This window comes from Centruroides vittatus, unplaced genomic scaffold (genome assembly GCF_030686945.1).
Source record: "Centruroides vittatus isolate TY-2023 unplaced genomic scaffold, ASM3068694v2 contig_1057, whole genome shotgun sequence".
In the NCBI taxonomy this organism is placed as follows: Eukaryota; Metazoa; Arthropoda; class Arachnida; order Scorpiones; family Buthidae; genus Centruroides; species Centruroides vittatus.
The window spans coordinates 275,236-298,765 of record NW_027120684.1 but is presented as its reverse complement, the minus strand read 5'-3'; the positions used below and the strand labels follow the sequence as shown (position 1 = coordinate 298,765).

General features: G+C 28.1%; 1 protein-coding gene across 3 annotated transcripts in view; it reads right to left on the bottom strand.

Annotated features, from left to right (window-relative positions):
- EloB (elongin B) overlaps positions 1-23,530 on the bottom strand; it is a 40,103-nt gene that overhangs the window by 5,030 nt on the left and 11,543 nt on the right. For 2 of the 3 annotated variants that reach the window (XM_067267121.1, XM_067267110.1), the window contains exons 2-4: positions 21,538-21,681; positions 16,818-16,917; positions 14,522-14,671 (exon numbers count right to left, since the gene is read on the bottom strand). In XM_067267121.1, coding sequence (XP_067123222.1) covers positions 14,565-14,671; positions 16,818-16,917; positions 21,538-21,681 — 351 coding nt within the window. In that variant the 3' untranslated portion in view covers positions 14,522-14,564. Of the gene's footprint in view, positions 1-14,502; positions 14,672-16,817; positions 16,918-21,537; positions 21,682-23,530 lie in introns of all 3 variants that reach the window. The other variant, XR_010880348.1, reaches the window with a different exon arrangement.

The window sequence follows — 23,530 nt, the reverse complement described above, 5'->3', positions numbered from 1 at the left end:
TTGCATTTTTATATTAGGAGTTCATCTTTGTTATGACCACAAATAAAGCACTTTTAACATTGTGTACCATATTTGAAATGCTGACACATTTTCTGATTATACAAATTATATACAGTGAAGTGTACCAAATACATTTAGGTTGATAACAAAAAAATTATCTTCAAGTATAGTACCACACTATCTATGCATCCAATTTTTATTTGGAAAAGTTAGCTAAAAGATAAAACAAATGATTACCATGATTACATAGAGAACAATCCAGTATAATTTTCCTGCCATAATTTTTGGCTGAAAGGTAAAGGCCTATTGCCGAAATATCCAGTGTATAAATATACTTTTATTTTTAAAATAATAAAAAATATAGTTCTCAACAGCAATTTTATGCCAAGTTTCAAGGAACATATAACTGTAATAAAAAATATATCTGTTTTTAATATGAGCCACAAATGATATACAGCATATGAAATTTAAAGAGTATAATAAGAAACCATTGTGTAACACATGTGGACACACAAAAAATCAAACTCATCATAAATATCATCTGTGTGTTCTAAAACAAATTTTAAATGCACATGATTTAACAGATGGTATATACTTTTCAAAAAAAAAACTAAAAAGTTTCATTACATAACAAATGTGTTAATATTGATTTATTAAAGCAATAATTACTTTATTTGATGTAAGCATTAATGAAGTAAAACTTGTGCAGTGTTTACTTCAGTGTTTATTCAAATATATAGAATTAACAGTGGTACAAAATCAAATATAATAAACATACTAATAGAGAAAACTTTTAATATTTTTGAAAAAACTTTCTGAATATGGCATTTATCTTATAATCAAGATGGGTTAATAATAATAATAAGTGCAGAGCCCAACCGGTTAGGAGCTGAAAGTTGAAATGTGGTACACAGTTAGGGTACATCATGAGAACATACACTAAGAAGGGATTTTTTGAAATTCCCTTCCGTGGGGGATAGGGAGAGGATTAAGGTTTATCGTAAGAAACAGCTTCTACTATACTATTTTAGATGCAATTTTTTATTTTTAACTGTGCTTTAGTAGGGTATGCAATGAGAATGCACCCTAATAAAAAATTTTTGGAAATCCCCTGTAGAGGGTTAAGGATTACCTTGAAGTTCTTGGCTTCTATTGTACTATTTTAGATGCAGTTTTTTGTGTTTTTGGTTGCATTTTAGTAGGGTATGCCATGAGAATGTACACTAAAAAAGGGATTTTTGGAAATTCAACTCTCCCAGGGAAAAGGAGGAGAAAGTGAGTTTTAGTTGGTATAAAATGTAAATAATAAAAAAGGAAAGTAAATAGTGGCACATATAGTATACATTTTGGAAATTAATAAATATTTTAATCATTTCAACTGTTTGAGTAACCCAAAAACAGGATAAAGTGCTTAAGTTCTGAAGAAAGATCTAGGAGTTATCCTCCTAATAGGTAACTGCTATTTTTGTGAGGGATCTCACTTTGATCCCATCCTTCATCCACACTTAGTTCTTGTTGCAAGTCAGACTCAAACTTAACAAAATTAGACTATATAAACTAATGCACTTTGATAGAAGAAACCGGCATCTAAGCTTCTAAACTGATATTTTGAATATAGTTTTAGTAAATCAGAACATATATATATATATATATAGTATTAGTAAATTATTGGAATTTATTAATATATATATATATATATAATAAAATTCCAATTATCTAGGCACAGGTATTTTTATTCTTTTTTACTAGCAAAATATTCACAACAATTTAGAAAATCTTTCTGAAGGAAATAAGTAAAATTTAGGATTTTTCAGAAATCAAATAATGATCATAATAAAACCTCCAAATTCACCAAGGATAAAATAATTCTATAAAACTGCCATGAATAGGGAAACTACAAAAAAGAGAGGAGAAATATATATATAAAATAACAAGGTTATAAAAAAATGTATATTGCGTAATGAGTAATGACAGCTGCTACTTTTTCTTCTTGAATTAAAGTGCAAAAGACCTAGCACTTTAATTCTATCAAGAGAGATCACTTTCTTTGGTTTTTGATATTTTGCAATTATAGGGTCTATTTTTTTGTTGTTGATTTGTAAGGATAAAAGAAGAAATATCTCAACTTAAATCCACTTATAGAAAAATGCTGACATTCACAATGCATATTCATATAAAAGAGAATGTTTACCATCCACATTTTACAGTGAGATGGTTGATGACAATAAATTGCAGTAAAACACATTTCAGATAAAAGCATTAAAAGTCATTTAATTCTCTATTTCATTATTTTTGATAACCGTTCCACAAGTAAGTGAATTTTAGCTTCAAGAGCAGGAAAAATGGTTGTGAAATGCATGAAATATGAAGCGTCTATTGTACTGCCAGAGCTTGAAAATAATGTAAGCATGTTTCTATGTCAAAAATGGTAACAACATGTACACACACATGTATTAGTTACCATTTTACAGCTATTGAAACTTTGCAGAAAAGTGCTGCCATCTGTTATATAATTTTTTTCATCTGTATATGGCACTACAAATAAAAGAATTTGACTTTGTGAAATATTATATTTAGAAAATCGCTGGCCATTTTATATTATTTGGCCATAAAAAATATTTTATCTGTATCTTATCAATTACTAAACAATTTTATCATTTTGAAAAGTTTTAAAAAATTATTAAAAATAAAACTTGAATAAAACTGGGTAAAAAAACTCACTTTTAGAAGTCTAATACACAAATTTTAACATACTACTAAAAAGGTTAAAATGTACTATGATTCTGAACCTTATATTGCGTAAAAATGAATTTCATAGATAAAAATATTTTAATTTTTAAAATATTAGAAAAAGATAATTTAGTAACATGTTGCACTCCAACATTGTAAACTTGCTACATGTATGATTCAAAAATTATATTTTATTACTTTTAAACTAAGTTTTAGAATAATTTGAAAACTTCTTTTAAAAACAATGCTTTTTCTTTTGTTTTAAGGATGAATGCAGATGTGGTATAGCAATGAAAAGCATCTTTGCTGCATGGCAGCACAACCACACAAGTGGCAAATGGTAATCAGATTTCAGCACATATGTACAATATTGAAGATAGCAAATGATACCAATATTGCTGCTATTGTTTACAAATTTTGTTTTGCATAGCTAGCTTGCAAAGATTTTAATTAGATATATTTTCTTAGATTGAGAAAACTGGCATGCAAAATAACTTTTTTCTAGATTAATTAAGGTCTTCACAGGACTCTACAGTACTTACATTTTAGAAAAGATATAAGATTCAGAGAGGATTGTTTGTAATCACAAAATCATAGGATTAAAAATTAATGAAGACAAAACCAGGTTCATGGAAATTTAGATTGAACTGTTGGAAAAAACAAAGTACAATATAGTTAGAAAGGCTAATAGTTTCAATTATAAAATGCAGAAGTGGAGACAAGATAGTGTATTTAATAGTTAAAAAAAGGAAGTTCCATTGCAACAGTAGTCAATCAGTTATATCACATGGTAAGAATATTTGCAAGTAAAGAAAGTAAGTTATATACAGTCAAACCTTGGTTTTTGAACATAATCCATTCCTGTCCACCAAAACAAAGCCATTTTTTTCTACCTTTTTAGTTATATTTCATGCACAAAAATGTCTACAAATGCAATATAATATTTTATGTAATATATCTGTATCTATTCTATATATATATTAAAAACAAAATGTTCCGTTACCACCAATAGAAACTGAGACAAACATTTTACAAAGAAATGCTATAAAGAGAGACTCAATTCTGATTGCCTGAATGTAACATAACCAAATCAATCAAGATGGACAAGTACTTCATCACACTTTCTGAAATATTATGTTTCAATCGATTTGATTTCAATTAAAAATAAAATAAAAATTTATTTATTAATTTTAATTTCAGTTTTGGTATAAAGGTCAGAGTGTTAATTAACTGGCTACCTAGTATTAATAAATATTAAAATGGATAAAGAATGGTGAAAACTACCATGCTCTTTATTTTTGTTCAAATATCAAATTACATCAATAAGGCAATATAGTACTGCGGATATCACACTGACAATTGTACTGACATAAGGAGAAAACTCACATAAAAGGTATTATTATATTTTCCTGCGAGCACTTTCGACACAGTTATGAACATTGTCTTCAGGGAGAAAAGGTATATCTGAACAGTTTTTTCAAATGGATTTTAAATTGGAAACAGGAATGGCATTAACCATTTAGAATATTAATAACTTTTAGAACAAAAAGTTTTAAAAAACAAATTTGAAAATCACGTAACAACTATGCATATGCGCTTTAATATGTGGAGAAGTTGGAGGGTGTGGGGACAGTGGAAAAATGCAGTGAATTATAATGTCATTATAGTTTATACAAGCTGATCCAAATTCCAGGCAACTCAAGGTGGGGGAGTGGCATGGGGACAATAACGTGGTGAAAAGGGTCTCTCAAATGTACACCAGACCCCTTTCACCACAGTGTCTAAGTAACACCGCATGGTCCCAAAGCAGGGTGTGGTGCTGCTGTAACACCATCTTGGACAACTCTGTGTTACACCTTCCCACTGTGATAGAATGTTGGTGTTCAGATATATGGCTAGACAGATTCTGGTGGTTGCCCCTATGTACCAAGTGTGTATCCCGTTTGAAAAAACTGTTTGATTCCTTTTCTGCCTGATGATGATGTTCATAACTGCATCAAAAGTGCTCACAGGAAAATAAAATGTTCCTTAATGCCGCCGTTTATGTGAGTTTCTCCCCTTGTCTCAATAATGCAATAATTTACAAATTTCAGAGACAAATATTTCAGGAAATAAATACATGATTTATAAAATTTGATTGCATATCTATTATAAAACACTACTAAATCAACACTGGATTGAAGTTAATTTACATACCTCCTAGCCTGTTACTGGTGTGACCTCCAAAAATGACAAAAAAACAAAAAAATAGTTCATTACAAACGTTTTTGAACCCTAAAAGATTCTTCAGGTAAAGGCAAATTTCCGATAGAATTCAAATCAAAAAGGAACATCTTTTTGATTTGATGTCATTTTTGGAAGTCATACTGGTAACACGCTAGGAGGTATGTCTATCTACTATATTTAAGCTACATAGTATCATATGTATTGAGAGTTGTGATCAGATAACTGCAAAAAATATTTTATTATAAAAATTTGTTGAATCTGCATTAACATTTTTTAGCAAAATTCAGCACAAAAGGAAGCCACATTAAAATCGATAAAGGTTTACAGAAATTCTTATTAAAAATTTACTAATTTCACTTTGTATTTGATTTATATTTAAACATACCTATAGTTCTTAAAGTTGTGAGAGGTAAGATTATTTCAACTTGACTGTTACATTTTGCATGAATCTAAAATCAACAAGCTATTGTTTATTGTGACATTAAAAATTACAGCCTGGCATTGTGACAATCATTATTTTATTTAAAATATGCATTCTCCATGTCAAATTAGTAGTCTTGTCCCTTTACACCATACTTTTCCTTTAATAATCATCTATTAATTGCTTTCAGGAAAAACTTTCGAATTGAAATAGCATGACTTCCAGTTTGCATCGGAAGTTTGTATATAGTTAATTGGGACCTTCTACCCCAAGGTTTCCATATCTGGTCTTGGATTTCATCTATCTAGTTCTGTTTAACATTAAAGAAAGATGTAGATCTATAAATTCCCATTGTTGTCCAATTTTTTTCCAAATTGCATTCCAATAAAATTCCATCTCCCTTAAATTCTGATTACATTATTATTTTAAAGTATTTTATGTTATCTGCACTAGTGCTATATTAAGAATGTTGCTAAAATCAATGATTTTTCTTTTTAATGATGCAGCCATTTAGTATATTCAAACTCTTAAAAGCATTATTCTTATTGCTTCTTTAAAAATAAACAGAATTATAGACTAATTGAAAAATTAATGTATTGATATGCTTGAAGACACAACTTTCAGAAAATATCTATAAAAAGAGTACAGTTTTGATTTCAGGATCATTTCATTTTCCATTTGAAGAATAAATGGACTATTCTAAACAGAATATTCTAGATTAATTATTATGCCTTTGTGTCCTCTATCGTAATTTAAAATTTATCTTGTATACTAGTACTTTTCTATCAATTAACAGAACTTATTATACTGGAATTATGGATGCAGATATTTAGTCTTACAGATCAAAAATATTTTTATTTAGTAAATAAAATTTTATTAAATAAAAAATATTTCTGATCAGTTAAGTTGCTATTTAATCTTTTAATCTGTTACTTATTTCATATACCTCACACAAAGTTTGATATCTAGATAAGTCAAACTTCAAAATCTGTTAAAAATTTGACATTTGTCATAGTAAAGAATCCCATTCATTCCTTGCAATAAATTCTGACAACTTTAAGTAATATATTCTCACATTTTGGGTTATTTAAATTACTACATATTAGCCTTATTAGTAATGTTTCAAATATTAAATTTTTAATTCTAGCACTCAGATTACAAAGCAAGGAAAGAAGCACCAGTTTAATTAAATACCTGGAGAGATTAAAAACTAAATAAAACAGTGGGATAATTTCAATGAAGTACTTTCAAACAAAGTAAAATAATTGAATGATTAAACATTTATAAATTGTTAATACAGGTTTTCTTTTGCCTGCTAATCAGTTATAAATTCCCTATTAAATGAAATATAATGAAAATGTTTTATCGTCTATTCAAGTTTTATAGTTTTAGAAATGTTAACATTAAATAAAAAGTTTAAGTACTGACTCACGAGATTAAATATAAGATTTTTTGCAAAAACTAAAATCAAAGTTGCCAAGGTTTAAACTTAACTTTTTGACTAACATTCTAACAAACATTTTCTTCCTAGTTCTTAAACGATAAAAATATTAATAATGAAGGTTTTTAGCGATATTAAATATCAATATTTAATACTAATAAAAAATCAATATTCATATATTTTATTCCATTCATTTTCTTTAGTTAGATATACTTTGGATTGATTAAAAAAATAACATGAAATAAAAGTAAATATAACGTTTTTATCTAAAAGAAAAAACAACAGTTAAAGTATTCATATGTTAAATATCTGATTCAGCAAAGGTAACTAATACAAAATATTAAGATGATAATATAAACTAGCATATCAGTTTTCTAAATTATACTAAAATTGTTCATGTTTTCTTAACAGCAAGATATAATATTTACTGTTACAACAATACTTTTGGACCTCATCCAATGAAATTATTATATGGCAAATAGCTTAAATCTGACTGACATTAGTTTTGAGATCTTCACATAGTAAGCATGATCATAGTAGATCTTTGTATTTTGTTAGAATAATTGATGACAGTTTAACAAATCCCTTTTCTTTAAATTTAATGTGAACAGCTTGTAAACTTTCCCATTTATTTCTATATAAGAATTCTGATGGATCAATCTTGCTGGAATCATATTTTGAAATATTTCAGATTCACTTCATTATTCCTATTATGCACTTAAACATGTTTAATAGTAGACAAACAAATCTATCCTGAAAATTTCACTTCTGTACTGTATATATTAAGTTTATAAAGTATGCTTCCAATTCCAGTGTAACTTTGTTAAAATGAATAAATATATTTTAAATTCTATATCTCAATGAAAGACAAATTAGTGAACTGTTTTCAGACAAATATTTATGATAAAAGCAAAATGTCTATAAAATCACATATTTTACATGTAAATAATTTGACTGTTTTCTATTTTACTCTTGAAAGTTTTTAGAGTTCTTTTAAAACAATATTTTAGCATTTATTAAAGTTCAAGCTGTCAAGAATAAAACAGTTTTGCTGAATACCTACTTACATAATTATAAAAATTCAATATCATTTCATTAAATTAAACAACAATAATATACTAAGATTCATTGCTAATAATTTACAATAACACTTATTATTGTAAATGATATAATTTCATTTTTTTAATGATTTTGTCATCTCAACTGCAATAATTTGGTAATTCAACTACTAAGGTTTAATTGCATTCAGCCAAAATATTTAAAATTAAAAAATTTTCAATTTTTTTTAACAATTTGCTACATATTTGTTTGTTACAACAGTAACTGAATATTGAAAAAAGCCTATATTTTGATCTGTAGGAAAACATGACAGTGTAATAAGCAATATACAATTCATATATGATTCTGATTTCAGATTATTATTATTTCCATAATAATTTGTTAAAATGAAAAATGTACCAAAATGTCCATTTTAGTATACAGTCTAACTCAGTTCTAACATCATCGGATGTAATGACAACCCTAATGTAACATCAAATTTTTATCGGTCCCACAAGTTTACTATACTAGATAATGTTAAAAAACCCACTTGTAACAACGTCATATTTCAAGCACTCCCAAATTTACAAAATTAGATTACAAATTTTATTTCACAAAGAAAATACTATGTGTTTAGTCCTAGGGTCAGAGTCCACTTCCTAGAATGACTGTGGGTGGTACTCTCACCACCCGACTTTGATGGGGGAGGTTTGCCACACTTTTAACGACGTGACGATCGGTTATTATGTACTCATTTTTAAATTACTTTATGCTAAATTGTTAAATATTCTATTATTTTTAATATAACATATTACATCAAATAGTTTATAAAGAAATAATTGAATTATTTTGGCACACATTAGTTTAACCTTTTGTTCCCTTTTGATTTGACATTATTCTCAAAACTGGAAGTTCTGCCATTATTGTAACTTAAGACAAATAGAAATTTCTTATAAAAGGTAATTTTTGAAATTTTTAATTACATTGATGTAAACTTAGACATAATAATGTAAATAAAGTTGATTTAAACACGTAGTTTGCATTTTTATACATATGATAATAATAGACCTCGCAGATAACGACACTTTGTTATAACGTCAAAAAATTTCTGGTCCCATGGATGATGTTATAAACAAGTTAGACTGTATTTAAAAAAAACACTTCTTTTTCTCACTAACTCAAAATTTCTCAAGAAACCATTTAACTTAAAATGAAAGTTACTCATTTAAAACTAACAAGGAAAGGGCACGACCTGGGAAATTCACTTTGGGATGAGACTTGGTATATAGGTAGTACTCCTTTAGGATGTTCAATCCTCAAAACAAGAAAGCACAATGGCCAGCCAATTTTAAGAAAACGGCCTTTAAAAATTAGAGCTCAGCTTATGTACTAATAAGTTTCGCTAGGTCAGCAGCTGCTGAGCAGCTCAGTTGATATCGTTCTTGGCTACCGCCAAGACGTGCAGGGTTCGAATCTCGATCTCAATTATTTTTTTTTTTCCTTTCTAAAAATTTTTTAAAATAAGTATTTTGAATATATATAAATATTAAAATTTTATTATAATAAATAATTTCATTTAAAAAAATGTTTAACACATATTACATGTCATTTTAATTATAATAATACAAAATAATTAATAATAATAGTTATAAATAATTAGTTATGGAACAACAGTTTTCATTTATTATTCTATTGTATCAAATTTTTCGAAGGTTACTACTCTTATTAATTCTCACCACTTAAAAATAAAAAGTATAAAACATGTCTTTTATATTCATCCTTTACTTCCATTTTAACAAAAATAAACAACTAAAATGTTTCCAATTCCAACAGCATTATATAAATGAGATCCAATTTAACACTTCAGTGTGAAAAGTATCACATTAGACTGACATTTTCAACAGCAAAACAAGATTTTTCTCAAGGTCATAAAAATGAGCATGGACTTATGGACTGACCTGATATTTGGAGTGTCAGTTTACTTTTGGATTTCGAAGAGATCATAGTGTTCCGTAATATATCACACCATAATACAAATAGTTTCAATATTTTACAGTAAAATGTCTGTGAATGAAGATACTATCAGTTTACCAACAGTTGATGATGATGATTATTAATACACTTATTAATTATTTTGTATTATTATAATTAAAATGACATGTAATATGTGTTAAACATTTTTTTAAATGAAATTATTTATTATAATAAAATTTTAATATTTATATATATTCAAAATACTTATTTTAAAAAATTTTTAGAAAGAAAAAAAAAATACTAATTGAGACCGAGATTCGAACCCTGCACGTCTTGGCGGTAGCCAAGAACGATATCAACTGAGCTGCTCAGCAGCTGCTGACCTAGCGAAACTTATTAGTACATAAGCTGAGCTCTAATTTTTAAAGGCCGTTTTCTTAAAATTGGCTGGCCATTGTGCTTTCTTGTTTTGAGGATTGAACATCCTAAAGGAGTACTACCTATATACCAAGTCTCATCCCAAAGTGAATTTCCCAGGTCGTGCCCTCCCCTTGTAAGTATTAATAATCTTCAATTTATAATTCTGGCTAAAGTACATAGTATTAAACTTAACATTCAGTTTATTCTTGTTCCAAAACAAAAAATACTGCTTGTGTGTTTAAAACTTGTAAAATAATTTTGAAAAATTGTGTGTTAGTAACAATGGACACTTCATCTATGTAAAAAAAAAAAAAACATATTTACAGCAATATCCAAATATAAAAATTATATTTTGTATTTAATTGTTTAACATTATTTTTAGAATAAATTAAAATGCAAAAGAAAAACACTAAATTTTTATCTATAATGTAGTTAAATTTTTTAATATAGGTAATTAGTTTGTTATTCCTAAATTTTCTTTTATTAAATGAAATAATGAAGTAGATTTTTAGTGATGATAATGTATTTATAAGTTTATTTTTTTATCTCACTTTTCTATGAAAAATTGCATCTAATTTTTTAAAGATGGACAAATGAATAAATATCCACATTTGTTCTACAACTATATACATATTATTCCTCTAAGGCAGGGGTGGCAAACCTGTGGCACATAAGAGAAATTATCTGGCATGTAATGTATCATATGATTTCTGTCTTTTTCAATCATCCTTTCTGTTTATCACCTGATCATCCTTTTTTCAATCAGATTTTTTACATTTATTTGAATTAAAGCGTATTCGTTTAATTTAAATATCATTATTCGAAGTATAAGACTTTGGCACGCATTAACATCTTTAAAGCTAAGTATGCTTACAATATGGCATGTGGACTCAAAAAGGTTCACCATCCCTGCTCTAAGGTATCCTCTTTACTATAAAGCTACATACAAAGCTATTGATGATAAATATAAAAATTATGAATTTTTTATTTTAATAAAATATCTGTACCTATATAACAGATTAGTGTAAAATAAATATTTTAAAAATTTTAAATAAAGAAATATATCCACAGTTGTAAGAAAATGTTAAACAATAGAGAGCTAAATATTTCAAGATAAATATTATAGAAACTTTTACTTAAACTTTAGTGTTTGTTTTAAATAAGCAAAAGCAACAAATTAATAATATATAGTCCTTTCCTTTTTGCAAATAGACCAATCAAGAATAGAATTATCTTTATGCCTGTAATTAAAGAAAATGACAATCTATGAACATCTTTGAAATGCTCAGATTCTTCAGATAATGATTCTACTGCTTTTTCTAACTTAAAGTTAGAATTATTGTTATTCCAAATAATAGAATTTATCCTAAAGTTTATTATGATTCTTTTGATCTAAGTTTGAAAATTTATTACTGTATTCCTCTTTTTACGTACTTTTAAAGTGGCTTAATTAAACATTCAGCAGGTAAAACTGTCTAGTGATGTCATCAAGAATCAAAAACAATTTTAACTATTCCATAATTGAAGAACTAAAAATTCTGTGAAGTATCTATAAAAACAATCTACCATATTTACTTGAATGGAAGACTCATTTCTTCAGATTTTTGTATCTCTGAAAATAGGATGCATTTAGACTTGATCACTAATTATGACTAGAGGTCACTAATTATGATGTAATACATCATAATTAGTGACCTCTACTGCCATGTATCATATTTTTGTCACTAATTCCATTATATCATTTTAATGATTTTGCTAGGCCAATATTAGTAATAGAAAATATTTAAGAAGTAAATCTAGCTCAATCTCAGTCTATTACAGTAATGTTGTAAGTATACTTGGATGAAAATACCAGGAAAAGTTGTGCAGCACTTTCAAGAAACATTGCATTTCTGGTGCTTTAAACAGTACCAAATATGATTGCACTTAGAAGAATGTGAATAATAATAATAAGTGTAGTGTTGATTAGCATAGTTTTAGTTTACCTGTATAATGACTAAAACAATATTAACATTTATTTAGAAAAGCCTAATGCAGCAAATGAAAAGGTTTACAATTTGATACCATGAAATACAGTGACATGTAACTTACTTTACTAGTAATAAACATTGATTCTGTTGACAAATTTGTAGAATTATCTATTTAAAAAAAATTGTGAGTAAGCATGTAGAAATTAAGACCTATCTTAGATTTGAATAAATACAGTATATATACAGAACATGCCAAGGCAAAATCTATTTTCAATTCTTTAAGGTACTGTACTTGCATACAAATTATATTTTATACATTATTTTGAAGTTTGTTTGATACAGATGTCCCATTGTGACCTTTTTACTATTTCATTTCATTTAAAATAATTAGAAATGAAAATGTATAAGACTTTGTAGTATATATACAATGTTCTTCCTGAAGTGGTTCCCTTCCCTGCCATTCCAGCTATTGAAGTTACCCCCATCTATATATATAAAAACGAATGTATGTCTGTGTGTGTGTGTGTGTGTGTGTGTGTTTGTCCTTCATGCATTACCACACCATTTATCCGATTGCCATGAAACTTTGGGAAGTTGTTTAATACATTCCCGCGAAGGTTTGTGGCATATGTGAACATCACCATTTCCCCCTTTCAAAAATATATTTATATATGGATTAAGGCTTTTAAGTCCAACAGATGGCGCTAACTTCAGACGACCTAAGTTTGCTTTTCTGTGAGAATGGACCTAAGCAGATCATTTTCTACCTACCTAAATAAATAAAATACAACGTTTGTTTGTTCCTATCGATTCCTTTGAAATTTTGACACAACGTTGCATTCGAATATGCACGTGTTTTTATATAATAAACATGTCGAAATTCGCCCTACGGGGGGGAGATGGATGGGATTAAGGCTTACTGTGAAGAACTCGGCTTCTATTTATACTATTTTACATGCGGTTTTTTGCATTTTTAATTGCGTTTTAATAGGTGACGTCAACAGAATATACACTAGAAAGGAATTTTTTGTAATTCCCCACGGGGGAAGTGTTACACATTCATAATAGAGTTCCCTTCCCTGCCATTCCAGCTATTGAAGTTACCCCCATTCAGTATAAAAATGCTTCTGAAAATAACAGTCAACATTCTTTTATTCATTCCCAATTGTTGGGTACAACTAATGATTTACACGATAGTTCTATTTTACAGCTTTAAAACATTATTTGAAACTTAAAAATGTGGTATTCTACATAAGAGTTATTACATCACACATTAATAGCTTTAAAACAATAATTTTATTCTAAACACTGCTTTTCAAATATAAATACCTTTTTTTTTAAATAATATATAAATACTGATGAAATCAAGTTTAAGTTATGCAATATGTAACTAAAGTCCTATCTATTTGACATATTAAACAATAAAAATAAAATTTTGAACACTTCCAAAGAATACATTGCCATTTTATTTACATCTATGTGCTTAAATTTTGTAATATCTCACAGAAAAAAATATCTATAATAAAAATATTCTCCCCTCTACAGTTTTTGTAGCTTAATAATAATAAAAAGCTAATTAAAATAATGATTTTTTTGTAAATTTAAATTTATGGAAAAAGTTAAACATTTAATTGTAACCATCTTGTCATATCAGTGTTTTAGAGAGATTTCTTAAAGAATGGGAAAAATTTCATATTAATTTTTTTAGTATCTATTATTTTGACATTTTCCTTTAACAATACAGTTAATACTAAAAATTTAAAATTTTATAATGCAATATATTGAAATTTCAGCACTATTATAAAAACAATAGCTAAGCATCTTACAAGTTAAAAGATTGTATTGGAAACAATTGTCTTTTAGAATAATGTTTAATATTAACAATATTGCAATAATAAGAATTATTATATAGTTAAATAGTCTCTTTTCATGTCTTGGATCATTTATGTATGAATAGTTTAAACAAAACTTGTGTAAAATGAAAACTTTGAAATAATTTGTTAAATAATTACTCAAATAATATAATTGTAAATGAATATTTTACATATTTTATTAAAAAAAAATTTACAAACTTTTTAAAAAACATTTAATTCTAATTTGGATATTTAATTATATCACTTAAAGAAAACAATTTGATATTCATGTACAATATACAATGCTGTATGCGGCAGTGAAACATGACAATTTTAACATTAAAATAAATTATTTTGTTTGGAGAGTTTAAATGGAAACATTCAACCAATTATATATATAAAAAAAGAAACTTTCTAGTCAAAATTCACCTTTTGCATCAAAATATACCTTTCATGAAAAGAAGCTTCACAGTGCAATATGGCAGGACTACTTAGGCAACAAGTTGTTCGTGGCTTGGAGCATCAGGTTTCATGACTTCAGGCAATTCTGGTGGTGTAGACAGTGGTGTCATTTCTAAAACTTCAAATTTTCCTGTTTCTAATAAATAAATAAAAAACAAAAAAAACATTAAAACACTTTTAAGAAAGTAATTTCAATTAAATCATCACTATTTAATTCAAATTTGAATAATATGCTTGTGACAGATGTTGAAATTGACCTTTTTGGATCACTTAGATGAACTATACCAGGGGTCACCAAACTATCTGCAAGGTCAGTTCATCCAGCCCACCACTACACTGTGCCACAAATGAGGTAAAATATAATCATTTATATGGAAATATCATAGTTTGTACATAAACTTACTATGTATAAAAATTTAAAATAAGTATAAGTATAAATGCCAGAAGTGGTCCAATCTGATTTTTGCATCTGACGACAATATAATTTTTAGGAAAATTAGCAAAATAAAAAATTCGGCGACGTTTTGCGACTTTCGATATTAGAGTGCTTTTTGTATAAGTACTGCAATGAACTTTCTAACAAAAGTGATTACAAGCTTGTTGTAGTGATCGTGTTTGTGTATTGGTAAATAAATATGTTGGTTGTTTTTATTTTTTGTGTATTCAGTGTGCTGTATTGAACAAACTGGTTATGCAACCTGCACTTGTTATTCTCTCAGTTATCTGGCCCACTGTGAAAAAGTTTGGTGACCCCTGAACTATACTTACTACATATTTAATATTTTTAATAAGGATAAATTTAAATTGAGCTATTCTATTGAAAAAACTGTTTAAAATTTTTACAAGTTTAACTTTGAAAGACCTATTTAAAATTGAAAGATTTAAAATAAATAATTTTAGAATTTATTAATTATAATTCTCATTCTTTATTATCATCATTTTACAATACATACAATATGTGGAATCATGATGTTTGAGATTAATACATACTTTTATTTTTCAAAAACCAATTTTTCATTAATAGCTATTCAGCATGAACTCATCCTAATATTTTTATTATTAGTATTAATTAATAATTAAGTCTGAAGTTCTATCAATTATTAGGACACATCCACAATTAATATCACTGTTCTAAAAACGCTTGCTGATTATCTCTGGTACATCAGTAAAGAGTTGCCTTTGGTTTCATTGATAAGAGTACTAATATATATACAAAAGCCAAAATGATTAGATTTCTCAATTTTTGAATATTTGCCTTTCAATTCACATTGTTATGCTTAATACCTTAATACCCCTATATTTTTTCTTTATTTTTTGATGCCAAATTTGAACTTTATATTTTCAGCTGATAACATTTTTAGATATTGCACAATGGCACTTTCTCCTAGTTTTAGTTTCCATAGCATCAACTATTTTGTGCCTGTTTTCTACTTAATCTATTGTTTGAACATTTTATGTATGTTATAATTATATCATTTACATCATTTACTGTACAACTTATTTATGTAATTAAAAGGTAACATTAAATAATTCAAAAGGTAAAAAAATATACTAACATATAATTTTGCATTGCACTGTACATGTTGCATGGCATCATGGGATTGTCTGACATACCAAATGGAATTTACATGGGCTAAATGGGTTTCTATTGTACCAACCGTATAATTTTTAGGTGATGTATTCAACTTGTCAAAATACAAAGTCAGAACTTGATAATTAAATCAGCAACTCAATAAAATAGTAATTTTTTTTATGCATGGGGAAAACAACATATTAAATAAAAATAAATAATGGTAATTTTGTTAAATATTTGGATAGCATTAAAACTTTACTCTTCTTGATGACTGTCAAATAATTTTGATGAAAGTTTTAATCAAAAACCTACTTAATTTTGAATGTAACTTATCAGCTATAGTTGTCTAATGAAATTATTGAAATGAAATATTTAAATAATGTTATTCTTTTATTAAATATGATTTTATTGAAGAAATGCAATCTTCTATTCCTTAGTTTTATTAAAAATATGAATTATGTATTTTGTGAATTTAATAAAAGCATTTATATGTAGGAAACTATCAAAATTATAAAATTCACAGTAGTAATGTGGCTTATAAAAACTCATTTTTGTCTATATTTAAGTACAAACGAACTTAAGATATAAAAATTAAAAAGCCTCATTTCAAGTGTTTCTTTTTATTTTGAAATGGCTAATTTAATGATGATATTCATCAAAATAATCTTTTTTTTTTTTTTTTTAATTTTAGAATGATAAATATACCAACCTAAATCTTTATAAGCTAATCCAACTGTAGCAGGGTCCTGAGCTTTTGCATTTGCACTGTTCAATCCATATTCACCAAGAGTTTTATTATCTTCCATTAACTACAAATAAAATTTAAGATCATAAATAACAAAATATTTGCTATTAACTACATATACAAAGATTCAAACATACTCAAATCTCAATTTATATATTTAAAATAGGGCATTCATAGAATAAAAAACATCCTTCCACTCTGAACTGAATTTATACAGAATGAATTATATTAAATAATAATGGCATACCTTGCTAATATAGCAGGTTAGGTTCCAGATCACTGCCACAAAAGCAAAATTTTCTCCATTTGCCAATGCTTATAAACAATAATATAATTGAAAACGTACCATATTAGTAACTATGAGGTGATGGCATAATGTCAGGGTCGCTGATTTTGATCAAACTGAGGATATAGTGCATCCCCAATGACTGACATAAAAGGATAGAATGTCAAAGTTGATTTAAAAAAATATATATACTGACTTGGGAGTCACATTTTTCTGCTGAATCTACCATCCCTGCTGACACACATCAAAGAGAAAGGTGCACTACTGAAAATTAAACAAGAAAATTAAAGCTGAAAATTGCATAATCACTTAAAACCTTCAGCATTTCTATCATTTACAGAATAGCTGGTAGCTGTGGGGCATGCCAGTTTCATAATCAAGAAGTTAGTGTTTTGAATCTTGCTAGTATAAATGGGTTATTTTTTCCCTTGAAAACTATAATTTTTACTTTATAATAAATTTAAAAATACAGGTATTTAAAATTTTTGACTATTCATGTATATATGGGATTCACATATAATATTTATTTATAATTGGGGAAGACAGTAAAATATATAAACTTCACAATATACAAAAGCATCTTTTTAATATAATTATTGCAATATTGTCATGCAGTGATTCTTCTACAGAACATACTTCTATGTTACTGATATTAGCATGAAATGTTGAAGAAACCCCTCTCTTCTTTGTTTAGCAAACAAAGATGCAGCTATTGATACATTTTAGTTTAACAATGACTTTGTTGCCAGATTAAGTATACACATGAATATATGGAATATATTTTGTTTATAAATAAATATTAATTAAATAGCATTTCTTAATTGCTTTTGATCTTTACTTGTTACTTGAAACTAATTGATTTTATTGTTTTATTATCTTGCTTACTGTACATTTGTAGTTTTCTAAAAATAAAATATTTCTCTCTGACAATACAATGTTAAAGCCCGGATTTAGTGAACTTTATTTGGCTATAAAAAAAACTTTCATATTCGTTTTATAAAGAATAACGCTTAAACAAATCATCTCATATGTAAAGAAAATTCTACTTTTTTCCCCAACAGTTAATAAAAAACTGGAAGAATATGATATCTTTTTCTGGATTTACTTCCTTTCAAATCTTCCTAATGTGTCACCCAGAACCTACAATCGAAATTCAACCATTGGCCCCTACTTAACAATTCCTAATAAGGCCATGAGAATAAACTGGAAGGACCCTCTAATAAAAAGAAGTGGATCGATGACGATTGCCTTTTGTGTCATCAATAACTTGCCCTCTTTGGACTGTTCTCATCTGATCTTTTGGATACTGCTTAAGCTGTCATCCATCATCTACTTGTCTCAAGACCTCAAGAGACTTTTGCACTCTTTCTACTTGTTGAAGATTCTAATAAGCAAACCATCTTGTGGACCAGAAGTTCATCGATTCACCGATCCTCTGATTGCCAAAAGAACCAACCTTGATTTAACTAAGGTATTTATCAACTCGTGGACTATTGTGAACCGTCTCTCTTGTGATCAGGGACCAGCAATATTAATGATAATAGCTATCTTGTAGATCCTTATAAAATTAGCATCCAGCTAAGATCATTATGTAACTTATGTACAGAAATGTAAATTGTTTATGTAAATAAACAGTATTGTTTAATGTTAAGTTTGTACTTGAGTGCACTTTTTCCACCAGCTGTCTCTCAAACCTTCTCCATCCTGAGTCTGAGCACCCACACGTGACCACTCGCACAAAACAATCTTAACAGCCATCACAATTTCCATGTCTGTTTGAGACACAGCGTTGTCAGTCCTGACGTGGCATCAAAGACGTGCCGACCCTATGGACACAACAATAAATTTAAAAATACCAAGAATAAACTAAAAATTATACTTTTTAAGAAAAAAAAATAACCCTTTGATACTGGCAAGATTCAAAACACCAATTTCCTGTTTATGAAACTGGAATGCCCCCATAGCTACCAGATGGCCTACAAATGATAAAAATGTTAACGGTTTTAAGTGATTATCAATTTTCAACCTCAATTTTCTTGTTTAATTTTGAATAGTATCTCTTACTGCTCAGCACATGTCAGTTGTCAGGGATACACTGTATCCTCAAAGTTTGATCAAAACCATTAACTCCAATGTCATACTGTCCCCTTGTTAGATGTACTTGTACTTAAAAACTAAAGAAAAATCAATTAGCCAATTAGAACAGACTTGTGAATTATCTGTGCCTCTATTACCAGTGATTAACTCAGATAATCAGGAGTATATTGTATACTTAAAATAAAGAAAAAATTAATTACTAAAAATTTAGAATTTTAGGCTAAATAATTTTGTCTATAATTTGTATATCATCATCAATTAAAATTTTTTTTATTGTCTTGTGTGACGTCGTCTTTCACATGTAGCCACCATAAATTTTTCAAAAACGGGAAATTTTCACATTGACAAAGATTCAACCTGGGGCGTCATGCAACAGAGAGAAATTTCAACATTCGATAGGTTAATTTCAATTAAAATGCATCGTGGAAGACCTCATGGTTGTGGCCGTGGCCGGCAAAGTTTGAATGATCATGCTCAAAACAAGCGATACCAAAGATGATTGGAGAATGAGACCCGCCGTGAACGTCGAAGTGATCCAGCTTAGTAGTGAGTCTCTGAGACACTCTTGTCCCAAATACAGCTTTGCCATTTTACTTGTTTTATGTTTATAAACATTAGTTTAGGAATAAATTTTCTGGCTTTCTGGCTAAGACAAAATTTTATGCAAGATGGAAATGAAGTCCCATTTCTCCATTGGATGCCTGCACCAATTTTGTCCACTTGCAGAGTATTTTAAAAAAGTATCAAGAAGATACACTCAATAAATTTGTGCAAAAATAACTGTGTTTTGTTTAATAATTATATATTACTATGTTATTTTTGAACTTGAATTTATTTAAATATATATATATTCATAGCAAATATTAATTATATTTTTCAATAAATGGTTTTTGTCTTAATTGTTCATTTTTTATCTTAAATTTTTGTCTATTCTGTTAAAATTCACTTTATTGGGAAAGCCACAAACAGAACAAATTAGTCAGGACCTGATGTGTCCCAATTAAGCGGAATTGATTGATTGTGTGTGTACACACACAACAGCATTCTATATAATTTTTAAAGGCATTTTCCTACATTTATTTGTAAGTAAGAAAATATTTTAAAAGTTTTAATAACTTGTGTTTGCAAAGTTTTATTGATCTCCTTTCAAACTTTCATTAACCCCTACAGGATGGGCAACCTTTTTCTACGTAAGAGCCACATTAAAAACTTTTAAACTGACATGGGCCCTGCACAAGAAAAAAAAAAAAAGGGCAATTTATTCATAAGTGATCATAAATTGATATAGGTATACTTCATATGACTTCTGGAACTGATGTGAATGTAATATAACAAATATTTGGCTGAATATTAGTCACTGCTAGTTTTAAATCAGTTATTATGTGAGACTGTTAGATACAAATTTAGTAAAAAGTAAAATAATAAATCAACTAAGTTGTAGAAAATAACAATATAATTTTTGCTGCACACTTTAAGTTGGGAAATTGATATATATTTTTTAATATTTTGTGTGGCCTGCATCACACAAAATATTAATGCAGGCTGCATGCCTGGGGCCACAGTTTGCCCACCCCTGCCCTAAATGAATGAATACTTATCCTGTTGGGAAGCCCTCCTCTAGACAAACATCTCTACATCAAAAATACTCCAGTGTACATCATGAACAAAAGAAAATTTTGGTGTGTATGTGTAGTTATTGACTAGTCTTCTAGAGCAGCAGTCGGCAACCTTTCTGACCTCACGAACCACTAAACTCACAATTTTGAATCCCACGGACCACTATCATAAATTTTTTTAAACAATACAAAATCTGTAGAATGATCATAAAAGTTCAATTTTACTTTATTAATATGAAACTCGCGTGTTTAATTATAACAAATTAATGCAAGCCTAAAGTTCATTGCTGCTTGTTTGAAACAAGTTTATGGATTCTTAGCACTTTTCCATGAAAGACAACAATCGCACTCCCAATATTGTTTATTGTTCATTATTTATTGATAGCAGTCACTTTGTATTTGATTTTAGATGCAAATATAAAACTCCCAATAAGTGAAAAAGTAACTAAGCATTTTGCATTTCTTTTGTAATACTTTGTGTAACCTTCTGTTGATCAATGTCCAAATTTCTCCACAAACCACCCAAATTTTCTCGCGGACTCAATGGTCCGCAGACCACCAGTTGCCGACCGTTGTTCTAGAGAATGAGATATCTATCCAGAATTCTCTCTACACTATATAAACAGCTTAATTAATGAATGTTTTTAAAATAGTTTATTGTAAAAAAAGGAAACAAAAATATCACCTGATCATCTTTATACAGTCGCTGATTATCTGGATGCACCTGTGTGATGCCTTCAACCATTTTCTTTAAATCATAAACAGACGTTGTCTCTTTTGCATCAAGAAAAATAGTGGACTTTTTTCGTCTAATCATAAGAAATACATCCTACATTTAAAAGAAAAATACATTTTATTGTAATTTATTTATTTATAACAAAATATGTAATTACAATTATAAAAATCATGCAATTTTCTGTAAGTGGAAAAATAAGTTTTTACTTTACCATTAATTTTGAAAAATTTATAAAATTCTTTAAAGAAACAAAAAATCATTAGCAATTTTTATTATAAATAAAATTAACAGCTTGACTGTAAAGATCTTAAAGTAATTTTTTGGCCTTTTAAAAGTCACTCTCAGGTTATATCATATCAATCCAAGTGTTTTTCATGGTATGGAATTTAAATTTGATAACAATTTGAACTGAAATAACATGACTTCCAGTTTGCATCAGAAGTTCGTATATAGTTAATTGGGACCGTCTGTCCCTAAAGTTTCCATATCTGGTTTCGTCTTTCATCTAACTAACTAACTTACTTCATTTTCAAGATTAAGTAAAAACAGACGAACAGACAACAATGGGAATTTATAATTTTTCAAACTGCAAACCAAATACTGTTAAATCACCAAATCAAGCCATTACGAGTCTGAATGAATTTTTGACAGGCTTCAAATTTAGAATTTTTTTTATATTAAAAAAAAATGAAATTAACCTAATGCAGATCTTTCCTCCTTAAATCTTCAAAAGAATATTTATAATAATGGAACAACTCAAAATTTTTACTTTTGAAAGTTAAACCTTTGCTGCAATATATCATACATAGAGAAATTGCCAGAAGATATCTAATTGGTGCTTTATTCTTTGTAAATATAGCAGGAATAGATGTCAACAAGCAGGATATTGAAGAGTTTCTGCAGGTTTCTGGTGAGAGCCTTACCAACAATGACCTTCAAGAACTGGCAGAACAAGTAATTTGTTTAGAACTGGAAAACAGTGATTCTGAAAACAAAGAATGCAAAGAATTTCTCTACAGATTTCCTTAGTAAAAGTTTGGTAACAATAACCAAAATCACTGATCAAATTGTAGTGAATGATCCAGATTTTGAAAGGAGTGCAAAAGCAAGATGAGACGTTTTGGATGAGATCTCCTGCTATTGAAATTTGCTTAAAGAAAGAAAAAATAGCAACAAATGAAACTACATGACCTTATTGCAAAAATCAAGAATTTCAGAAAAGCAGAACCTTCATAAAAAAAAAAAAAAAAAATTTACATTTCTGTGTGCATATGTTTGTGTGTTATTTAACATACATTATGCAAATTAATATAAAAATAACTTAAAGTAAAATTTTGGTCACATGTTCCCTTTCCCTATTTACTCTGTGTTAAAATGACCTCGTTTAACGCTGTTTTGTTTAGCACTTTGTCATCTAGGAACGTATCCCCAGCGTTAAGCAGGGTCTTACTGTACGAGCAAATATTTATTGAGACATTAAAAATTGCAGCCTGGCATTGTGACAATCATATTTTTCATTTATTCAATTTGAAATATATTCTCCCCACCTCAAATTTGCACTAAAGTGTCTTTTCTCTGTACATCATACTTTTCCTTTAACAATTAGAGTCATGCTGGTCATCTATTAACTACTTTCAGAGAAAAAGTTTTGAATTTAAATAATGTGACTTCTGGTTTGCATCAGAAGTTTGTATTGAGCCTAACACAGTTAATTGGGGCCTCCTGCCCAAGGTTTCCATATCGGGACATGGATTTCCTTTATCTAATTCCATTCTCAATATTAAGGAAAGATGGACGGACAAGTGAAAATAAGTTAATAAAAACAATTTAAATTATTATTTCAGCAACACAATAGTGCTGTTTTTTCCCAAACTTATCACAACTTTTGTATGATAAGTTTGGGAAAAGATAGCACTATTGGGTTGCCGAAATAATAATTTGA